The sequence below is a fragment of the Dermacentor silvarum genome, chromosome 3 (assembly GCF_013339745.2).
Source record: "Dermacentor silvarum isolate Dsil-2018 chromosome 3, BIME_Dsil_1.4, whole genome shotgun sequence".
Classification (NCBI taxonomy): domain Eukaryota; kingdom Metazoa; phylum Arthropoda; class Arachnida; order Ixodida; family Ixodidae; genus Dermacentor; species Dermacentor silvarum.
The window spans coordinates 64,098,950-64,109,945 of record NC_051156.1 but is presented as its reverse complement, the minus strand read 5'-3'; the positions used below and the strand labels follow the sequence as shown (position 1 = coordinate 64,109,945).

At 49.3% G+C, this 10,996-nt stretch overlaps 1 protein-coding gene across 1 annotated transcript; it reads left to right on the top strand.

Moving 5' to 3' along the window:
• The first annotated feature begins 386 nt into the window (after positions 1–386).
• On the top strand, positions 387–10,185 carry LOC119444435 (arylsulfatase B). Its single transcript, XM_037708836.2, has 4 exons — positions 387–509; positions 1,881–2,174; positions 9,298–9,734; positions 10,156–10,185. The coding sequence occupies exons 2-4, from the start codon at positions 1,883–1,885 to the stop codon at positions 10,183–10,185; spliced, it is 759 nt and encodes a 252-aa protein (XP_037564764.1). The 5' UTR covers positions 387–509; positions 1,881–1,882.
• The last annotated feature ends 811 nt before the right edge of the window (positions 10,186–10,996 follow it).

The window sequence follows — 10,996 nt, the reverse complement described above, 5'->3', positions numbered from 1 at the left end:
ACTAGCGGGAGGTTTGTTAACAGTCTGTTGACTCCGGGTCCCCCCAGTGTATGTATGTACAATCCACATTTGTAACCTTATACTTTTCGCCAGTATTAAGCTGAAACTGAACTGAAACTGCAATGGTGGTCTCATTATCTGGCGCTAAGTATATAAAAGAGTTTTTCATGCTTTAAAGTAAGTTTTCAGTAGTAGATATTTCAGCTAACAGAGTACTAATTCATTAGTATACTAATTAGTTATGTACTCAATAAACATTTCACTGTTCTGTTACAAATGCACCCATCATGCTGAGAAACAATTAAAGGTGCACATGTTTTAATTTTTCTTTGGACTTTGCGCGGTTAATTGCCGCAGTTAATTGACCCCCTTCTCCGCGCAGTCATTGTTTCTGTACCTGGCGCATCAGGCGACGCACGGCGGCGTCGGCCCAGAACCGATTGAAGCTCCCAGAGAGAACGTGGCCAAGTTTCCGTACATCGACGATGACGTCAGGAGGGTTTACGCAGGTAACTCCGCGGTTTTATTGGCAAGCAATTATCTTGTTAAGCGCCAGGTTTGGATCCAGTGCATAAGCATTTCGGGAGTTCACAACCTCGAGGCTCCGGACACAACGCCGTGGAGAAATCGTTTGTCGTTCGCCTGCCTCCTTTACGATGCCAATGTGGCTGTGCTGGCGTTCGCCCACGTGGTCTTTTGTTCCCACGCACTTCAGGCTTTACTGGTGACACGTATTACTACATATAGCAAAGCAGAACCAAAACTCAAGGTGGCCCCGGGCTCTGTGTGGCAGCTGTCGGTGCGAGGCATTCCGATGTATCCTCGTATCATGCCAGAAAAAAATCAAGCCCATGAAAGCATAGCCGGGAATTCTTTTTAACTGAACTGTACAAATAATTATGCAGTAAATTAAATTTGCAGCGAGTTTCATATCCTTCTTTAAAAACGTGGAATTTTTTAAAGAACTCGCGCACGGTGAGAGCCGTACCCCTTATGTCCGCATGACTCGTGGGATGCTTTATAAATTGAGGTACGGCGATGACTGTCCTCCGCCCCCAACCCTCCCTTTGGGCCCTTTCTTAGGTATTCGGGTATGCGTACTAGATATAGCGCTTGGAGTTTCAACGAGCACTACTCACAGCAGATGCGACGGATGTGGAATATCCGTTGAACCGTAGGCGGCATCTAGTGACATACTGAAATTAGGCAATTCTGGCATCCTTGACGTTTGAAGTAGCATACGAGGGTATAATATCCAATGAAATATTACCCACTCAGAAACGTAGAAACAAACCCCAAATATTGTTACGATATGCTGTCATACGCAATGATAATGATAATGTTTTGCATGACATGTTTTTCGTCTGAAAATAATTAGTTGTCTCAAAAAACGACTATGACATCTGGGGTACAGAATGTTTACCAGAAGAGAATAATTTCTACTGTTTTGATAAGTAGGATTTTCCTTATTTTCTGGTGCTCTCTGTCGTTCTCGTTTAGACATCACATCATTTGTACAAACCTCCTCGACACTGCCACCTCTTCACTGTTTAGCTTGTTGCATCTGGCAATCCTATACTTACTGTGCGTCGCACAGTATGGACACACAATGGCCCATAAGGGAGACACATAGGCACCCGCGTCTTATAGCTTATCCCGGCATAATATTAATTCCTAACTCGCCCAAGAAGCAGCAATCGTGTTCTTGGTTACTGTATCATTTCTATCACTGTCTTCGTACGCCGTGTCACGCCTCCTTGTGCACTAAGGTAGCTCACGCTCTCGCTGGCTGGCCCCAAAGGTGGCATTTGGCAACGCCGATGTGTCCCCATGTGTGCAAAGACAAATTGAAAGTGTGTCTACTGTCTTTCTATCGACAGGAATGACGGATGCTCTGGACCAGTCCGTCGGTATCGTCCTGGAAGCGTTGGAAGAGGCGTCCATGCTGCGCGACACCATCATTGTTTTCAGCAGCGACAACGGCGGTGCTCCGACAGGCCCCGTATCCAACGGGGGCATGAATTGGCCTCTGCGTGGGGGCAAGGGCACCCTCTGGGAGGGCGCAATCCGTGCGGCCGGTTTCCTCTGGACTCCCCAACTTCTGACGCACAGCAGGGTGTCCCACCAGCTGATGCACGTCACCGACTGGCTTCCCACGCTCTATTCTGCAGCTGGTACGTCCTCTAGTGCTTCTTCGACGGTACACGGATAGGGAGTTGTACAAACAGAGGATTCTGATTTAACCAACGCTATCCGCCAGGTGTGCAAGAGAACGCAATAATAGCACAAAGGAACTCAAGCGGAGATCTGGTTCTGCACATAAGCAATGACTATGCTTGGGTACGCTAAGCCGCTTGGTTAGGGAATTTCTCAATATTTCTCAGGATTTTCTAGTGTGTCGTTCACGTCACAGTGCTGTGTATATTTCTGTTTACATATACAACGGTCTGTGCGTGGTACATTGTTGTAGATTGATAGTTGTGACGAAAGGCGTGGAAAGGCGTTGAATGCGCCGTAATCTTCCATTACGCGTTCTTTTCAAATACCTCCGTGCGGTCCTCATTATAAAACTCGCGTCGCTGGGAATGCCACAATAGTTCCCTCTTAACGCAGGGGCTCCGCCACACGCTCAGCTAAAACGCAATGTGGGGTCCAAGCGAAAAGGAATCGATAGACGGGAGGACCAGAAAGGGGGCGATTGGCACATGTGCGAAGAAAAAAGAAACTGACTTCACTGCGCTAAACCAGTGGGGTTAGCGAACGGAGAATTATACATAATCGACGTGAACATAGTGACCCATCATCGCACCAAGCCGGCATAACTGTACTTTCTGCGATCCGCCTGTCTCTGAACGAAATAGTACTAAACATGGGATTAGTCCTATGCAGATATATGCCTTCATGAATGTTTGAAGTCGACGAAAATTGTTAATCCCATCTTATTTCATCATTGGTGCTGTGAGCGCCTCTGCCTGTGCTTGGTATTTTCCTTCGGTTTTAAATATATTTCTTCAGTTGGGATCGGTTGTCATGCTGTGGTCGGTGGTGGGACTGTAATAGGGTGTTCACTCGATTCCAACTCCCATTGTTCAAAGCGCAGCTTGTCGTCAGGCGGTTTTTATGGCCGTTTTCGCTGTTTGAACCGTGACAGGGAGCGACGGCCAAATGAGGCTGGTGGAGAGGATGTGGTGCGGTAATGATGCAAAGGCGAGGAGGTGCAGTTGAGGGAGGTGGGGGGTTGCTGTGGAAAGGAGGCTGCATGTCGTCATACACCATCGCAGTGGAATAGGAACCTGTGCTCAGCAGGCGTATGATGGGTGCCTATGGTGCCTCGATACCAAGCCCGGCTTTGGTCTGCGGCGCTGCTATCGCGACACCCTTTCCCGGTGACAAAAAACGACGCTCCCGGTGCTGCGTAACACTAATCATCCGAGCAAGCGTACCATCCTGGCTGTGCACAACTATAAACTACAAGAGCGAGACAAGAGATGGCTCCTAAACGCTTGCATAACATGTACAGGCAATATAGTGGCCATTCGATTTGTGAAGACCAAGACAACACGCGAATTCTGATTTAGCCATAAGACGAAAAGCAACGCATCGCTTACGTCAACAATCGTCTTCGATGATTCCTGAACAGTATTTTTCACGCAACCACATTATTTGTCAATCGTCTGTTGCAGTGCGTGAGCCCCAGAGAGGGCCGTTACACACTTCGGACAGAATATTTCGCCCAAAATTTTCAGCTTGCCTGTTCCTGCGAGCAGTGATTTCTACATTTGTTTAGCTCCTCTTCTAACGAACAGAAAATCACAGCGCGAGAGCAAAAGTGGCAGGACTACAGGTAGTGCGTAAAAGAGCACTGCTAAATTCTGCGTACTTGGAATTCGCTATATACGAACACCTTCGGGATGCGCATTTCACAGGCACAGTCACTAAATAACCGTATGAAATCTTCACCTGATTTGTTCTTCCTCTAGTGTTCCTCTGTATAACTGATATTACACTACCTTCGACATCGGCTCAGTGCACTGCCTATGAGATTTGCCTTTCTACAGTGTCCACATATGTTACGGGTGCCGCACTGGCACGGCGGCGCTCACTGCTAGGCGCAATCATTGGTGTGAAATCAGATGACATTTCTTCCTGCACGAAGAAAAAATGTTGCAGTTTCGCCGAAAGGCGAAGCATGAATTGCGACAGCAAATTAGTAGAGAGCTATTCGGAGTAGGGATAGTAGTTTTATCGGCTGCGTAAACTTGGACACATTCGCTTACTAACTGAATTAACAAGCGTGGTGTCAGCACGCACAAGCAAACATGAATAGATCACACTCGATTACCGCAGCCAGCCACTGTCAAAACGCCGGCAGCAAGCGCAGCCGCCGCAGCTAGCGAATGTTCGTGCGGTCTATCGCTTCAACGGAAACTGAGCGGCGAATGCACAGCGCATACAAAGGTCAGAGTCGTGTGGAGATTGCTTTTAAGAGACGGTGCGGGTGACCGCCGCAGACGGGCAAAGTACAACACAGTTGTTCCCAGAGTAGAAGCTGCCCCTCCCCATCCTTCCGCGCTGCCTTCCCGCTTTCCTCCTTTCGCGTGGGAGATTGAGTGGCCAGTTCCCCTTGCGCCCGGTTGCAAGATACGTATTTGGTGCCGCAGCACACCGTCGCCCCGCCTCCCTCCCTGCCATAGCCCCACGGCCTTTCGCGCGACGGAAGTCGCGTTTGCTTTCCGCCGCGCGTTCACTCTCCGTGATAGCGCGCGTCCCCCGCGCGCTCTCACTCGCGCGTATGGCGCGCGGCGATGATTTTATCGCCCTTGGACTTTATACGGAACCTCACGGCGACGGTGACGGCGACGCCGACGCCGATGGCAGAAATCCGCTTGAAGTGTCCATAGAATTGCTATCGCAATCAAACGTAGATAAAGTGACAAACGCAAGTAAGTAGACGAGGCACGAAATAAACAAGACGAGGTGAGCATTCTCTTTACACTTTCCGTGGCTTCTTTGATGCGCACTCTACTTTTATGCATTATCAGCGAGCATTCAGAGCTTGCACGTCGAATAAAGCCATGTTGTGCGCGTAGCAGCACACAACTGATAAGAGACCGTGAGTCGAATAGCCCTGAACGGAATGGTTACGGCTCATAACACCGCAGTTTGGTCGTTGCGTTTCAAAGCAAGACTGCTCGAATAATTTTGTTTAGGCTCTCCTATATTGGGTCAGCCTCTAGATTATGTAAAAGAGTAGGTTTATCGAGGTCAATTACTCACATGGGACCCTATCACGGGAAGGAAATTTACAGAAGAATAAAATTGGATTGGAGTGTATACCGCAGGCATTGCCAAATCCTGACTAGGATACTTGTCTCCTCCGTCTTTCTTTCATAAAAGATTTTTCTCTCTCTCCCTCTCCCTCCGTCACTAACGGACACTATCTGATCAGTGCGTTCTGGGTCGTCGGCCTGCATGGCGCAACCTGGGCTGCCTTGATTACAAGAGCAGCATAGTTTTCGGTGCAGTCTCAATGTTGCATTCACGAAACCTCACGGCTGATGTACGCTCCCTGCCTTTGGTGCTCTTATATATTCATTCCACTCGTAAATCATAGTTGCTATCTATGTTCACTATAAAAGTCACAGTTTCGCCCGAAAGGCGAAGCATCGATTGCGAAAGCAAATTAGCAGTCAGCTATACGAAGTAAGGATAGTAGTTTTACAGGCCTTGCAAACTTGCAAATCTTCGCTTTCCAGCTAATTTAACAAGCACGGTGTCACGCGCGCACTGGTAAACGTGAGCACACCTCACTCGACGATCGCGGAACCTCGCTGTCAAAACTTTGGAGTAAGGGAGCGTGGCAGCAGCAGCGAGGGAATTGACCTTTGTGCTGCCTCTCGCTTCAACGCGAGCGAATCGTCGAAAGCACAACGCATACGAAGCTATCAGCACTCGGTGCACTTTCTCCGCATCGCAGCTCCCTTGGCAGCGTCTTCGCAGCAACCACCGGTGTAGAACGCCCCCTCCCCCCGCCGTCCCTCCCCTTGCACCGGTGCCTCGCGCGCTGGACGACGGCGTGCTTCCGGCTCGCTTTCCTCCCATGCGCGCTCGAGATTGAGCCGCGATCGTCGGCCCACCCTCGCAAGCTTTCACTAGCACATACAGCATACGGCGCGCGGCGATGGTATCGTGCTTGGACTTTATACGGAACATCACGGTGACGGCGACGGCAGAAATGCGCCTGGAGTGCCCATATAATTCCTATCGCAATGAAATACCTTTTTACTGCGATAGCAATTATATCGACATGCCAGGCAAATTGTCGCCGCCATGTTTCTTACGTACACGTAAGTATATACGCTTACCTATAAGTATATATAAGCTGTAAGTATATATGCTTACCTATGCCGTATATGCAAGATAGATGCTATACCATTCAACCGGCATAGCTCCTCATACCAGGTTTTATTCCTTCACTGAATTATTCCTCATACTTTTTTTTTTCAGAATTGCGGCACGCAAGAAAGAAATGCTGGCTCTCCCGTAATCGAGAGTAGATGCAAGCATGAAATGGCTACTATATGGCGCCTTTTGCTACCTCTGGTTTCACCGCCTTTAACTAGTGAGCTTCTTCGATTTTCCACTTCTGGCTACCCGCGGGCTGCCAGAGCCAGCCAGCGCGCCTTCGTTTTTTCTCGGGTTGCTCCGCCGACCGCGTGACGCACTTCCGCCGCGCGTTCGTTTTACTCGGGCTGGACGGTTCTGGCTACCCGCGGGCTGCCAGAACCTGCCAGGACGATTTTGTTCTGGCTGCTCTCTGGAAGTTCTCTGGCTAGCAGACGACAAAAAGAGGTGATGAGCGCTCGCCGCCATCTTTGTGGGGACTCGACGGATTGCAGCGCGCATGGCAGCGCGGACGCTTGAGGACTTTCACCTCGCTCCTGGCTTGCGTCGAGCGCTCGCCGCCCCGGTTGTTGCGGTTTCGGACTTCGTCTCCCGTACTCGTCGGCGCGGTGCGTGGATCGCTGATTGCGTTTCTTCTAGCGTTATCTTACTAGGGTTCTAACGCACCGTTGCGCCTTTCGAGGCGGTGCCATACGAGCGGCGGCGAACCATTTGAAGCTTTCTTTTGTGTGTGTGTGTATGCCGTGAATTCTTCTTCCCCGCCGTAAACAGCGCGCGCGGCGCTGTCACCGTGGGCGCTGTCGATTATGCTTGCATGGTATTTTCATCGTGTTCCGCGCAAGTTGTTCGCGAAGTTGTAGTCGCTCAATTCCCACACATCGCGGTGCCTTTTCGGTTCATCTTTCTCTAGTGGTATCCCTTTTCACGTCGCTCGCGTATGTGCGGCGATATATTTTTTCTGCAGTTATATAGCGAAGGCGTCGCAGCTAGCCCACGTTCGCTCCGTCTATCCGTCGTATGCTTGGGTGGCAGCTCGAAACTGCCGTTGATGTTAAAGGAATGCACCGAGATGAGTAGTGGCCACACGTATATTAGGTTAATTAATGCTCTCATGATAAAGCTTTTCGATGGTCACAGGTGGCGTGCATTTTCATGCGCCAGCCGCAGCTCCCCAGCTCCTTCAGCACAGGAGTAGAATAGAAAGGAGCACTATCAACCGAAACAAACTTTCTGAAATCGAATTCAAGCATGTCGATCGGCACGAAATTTTACGCGTAATGACGTACCCGCTTTTTCGTGTCTTGTCAAATGAGTTCAAATGTCGCCGGTGGCCGACCTCCTCGAGGCATCCTCGAGCGATCGCTTTAGCGCGATTATTTACGTGCAATTTTGCGTCTTGGCATCAGACTCGTCGCAGGCCGTTGGTTACGCTGTGCAAAGTGAGATGCCCAGCCGCGGGAACTCTCGCAAAAGTGATGGTTTTCCCGAATACAGCTGTATATTTTCACGGTGGCAACACAGACATGGGCCGACTACGCCGCTCGCGCGCCGCCCACACCGGTCGCTGCCATCTTGGTAGCTTGTTTACATTTATACCGCGGCCAGCTCTGTCCCTGCGTTCGATTTTGCAAACTTCGGGCAGCTCTGGGTTGTCTTGGGATCCCAGCTCATGTGACTTCCTATCAGAACCGGAACTAGCTGGCTGCCGTCTGGCTGTCAGCGGGCTGCCAGAACTCCGAAAATCGAAGAAGCCCAGTGCAGCGCGCTCAGTGTCTGTCGCTACTTTTTCTTGTCGCGGACCGCTCACGACTCACGGACCACTCGCGTTCAAAAGAGCACAGGCAACCCTGTCTCACCGCCAAAAGATGTACGGTGCCCTCTATCTGCCTTTTGAACGTCGCTATTAAAAATTACAAATAAAACTTCAGCGTACTAGAAGTTACAGCTGCAGTGATATTGTGAACAAACATTATAAAGAAACCAGAAGCAATATTTTCTGTAACTTGTTTGGGAAGTAACTAGCGTATGTAATGCGGTCCTGTACAAAGGGTTCGGGCCCAGAGACCGCATTTTCTTAACTTTTGACTGCTTTCCCAGATGCTCTCGTTTGAGTGCCCAGATATTCTCTGAGTGCCCGGATATTCTCCGAGTGCGCGGATATTCTCTGTGATTGCCCGGATATTCTCTGTGAGTGCCCGGATATTCTCTGTGAGTGCCGGAATATTCTCTGTGAGCTCTCGGATAACGGGTCTGGCTTTTGGCTCAAGGTCACTTGAAGGTCGCCGACAACGGGAGCTAAAAGCATTTCATGCTTAAAAGTTAGAGCATTTCATTCACAGCGCATGCCTGTAATCTTAAGTCTCGTAAGACTATTCAAACGTGCAAAACAATGTCAGTGTTCACAATCTGAAATATGTCATTTCACTGGCTCCGCTCTTTACAGGCAGCGTAGTAGCGCCTGTGCGATGTCATTACACGCCCTACACGGCGCGGTAAAGCTTAATTTTAAGGGTGCCAGAAATTTTGGCGCAGCATCGTATGTCACATCCGCGTATATGTCACATCCGCACTTGCGTATGCACCGTCGGAAAACTTCAAGCGCAAAGCATTGAAGACCTTGCTATCGGTGCGAGTGCGTCGCCGTTCGAGCGAGTCGGCCTTTCTCTTTATATGGTGCACATTTTGTGGTGTATAGTGCGCAATTATATGGTGCACGTGAGATGTTATTGCCAATTTCCCCTATTGTAATACCCGCTTGGGTGATATGTAGGCCTGAATCAAATAATTAAAGTTATAGCCTTTTTACAATTCACTGGATTCAACACACGGCTTCAGAGATGGCGCAACGAAGCGGACGTGTACGCATCGCTCGCAACTCTTGTCCGTGTACAGGTGGTGACGTGGAGCGTCTGACACCAGCGGATGGCTTCGACATGTGGCGGGCGCTCACCGAGGGCGAGGAGTCGCCGCGATCGGAGATCCTGATCAACATCGACCGGAGCTCGGGCGAAGCGGCGCTGCGCTACCGGAACTGGAAGCTAGTCCTGGGAGACTTCGGCGACATGGACCAGCACTTCGAGATACCAGGAGGGAGCCGCCCCTACGGAGACCTGGACGACCTCATGCGCAATTCCAGCGCGGCAGGCGTTCTCCGACGCCTGTACGGGAAGGAGGACATCTTCGAGCACGCCAGCCAGTGGAGGCGGGAAGCAACGATCACGTGCGCAGACGACGCCGCCGGTAACTTCGCGGCTGGCGACAAACGCTACCTGTTCGACATCGAAGAAGATCCTTGCGAGGTGCACAACTTGGCTGAAGAACAACCAGAAGTAAGTGCGAAACCTAGCAGGTTCGGGCGGCACGCACTTGACCGGAGACAGGCAGGGGGCAAAAGGGTGGCACGTGCCTTGTGTGCCACCGCCTGGCTACGCCACTGGCATTCGACGACGAAGGCGTCAGCCAACTCGGTATCGGCTGTTTGAACCGTAATTACCCCGAAAACGGGTAAGAGATCCACAGAAAGCTATTCACTTTAAAAGCTGCAGGGTGCCACTCGCGCCGTGTCAGAATAGCAACGAATATTAGTAGCATTTCTTATTATATGTTGCTCAAACGTATTTATTTGTACTCCTTTCCTCTAGACTGTTGCGAAGTAAATTTGTTCTGTAAGGCCAACTATAGACTGTATGATGCAGCCTAGTTGCGTAGTCAACATTCATTATAAGAGCATTTTAATGTTTGCACGTGCAGGTCCAGAAGACTTCTGGTTCTACCATCTAGCGTAGGGAACTTTATTTGTACATTTCAAAACGTAAATATACGTAACCGCAAGAATTCAGACTGTTTTCCTTTTACACTATGAAGAAACATTTGTGCCGACAATGCGTTAGTGTCGTTTCACAGTTGGGCCGCGAAAGGCTCCAGACATCTTGCTAGCACGGTACAAAAAGGAAGTAATACAAAAGGAAAAATGGTAGGAAGGACTTGTTACAGAGGCGAAACAGTACGTGGTTCACCTCCTCCCTTCTATCGCCCTCAATGGAGCGGGACTGTTAATGCGGTATTACAGGAAATTCCACTTGAAATTTCCTTACTATACGTGTGATGTAGCGTGTTTGCGTTTAAACACATTAAAAGGGTGTATCTGTATTTGACTACTCCACAAAATAGTTTTTCTTGGTAAACATGGTTGCGGATAACATGCGAATGGTAGTGTTGCGGGATCACAAATACTCTGCTGCGATAGTGTGGTGAAAAGGAAGTATTCTGTGCTCCAGCAGCCTGAAATGCGAGCGTGTGTTTTACACATGGGTGAAATGTTATTAAGTGAAATCAAATACGAATCGACTTGTGCAATGAATTCAATCGTTGATAAAGATTTTCGCTGGCTTGCTTTATATCTCAGGTTCACAGGTTATGAATGTGGTAGGGACATAAAGCGTTTGTTACAAACCGTTTTGTCATTCATCCTTGCGTGATCGATTATTAGAAAACCACTTATGTTATTCGAAATAGCGAATACCAGCTATTCGATATAAGAATCTAACTAAATAGTAGATTTCACACACCGAATAAAATTAATGGGATTTTT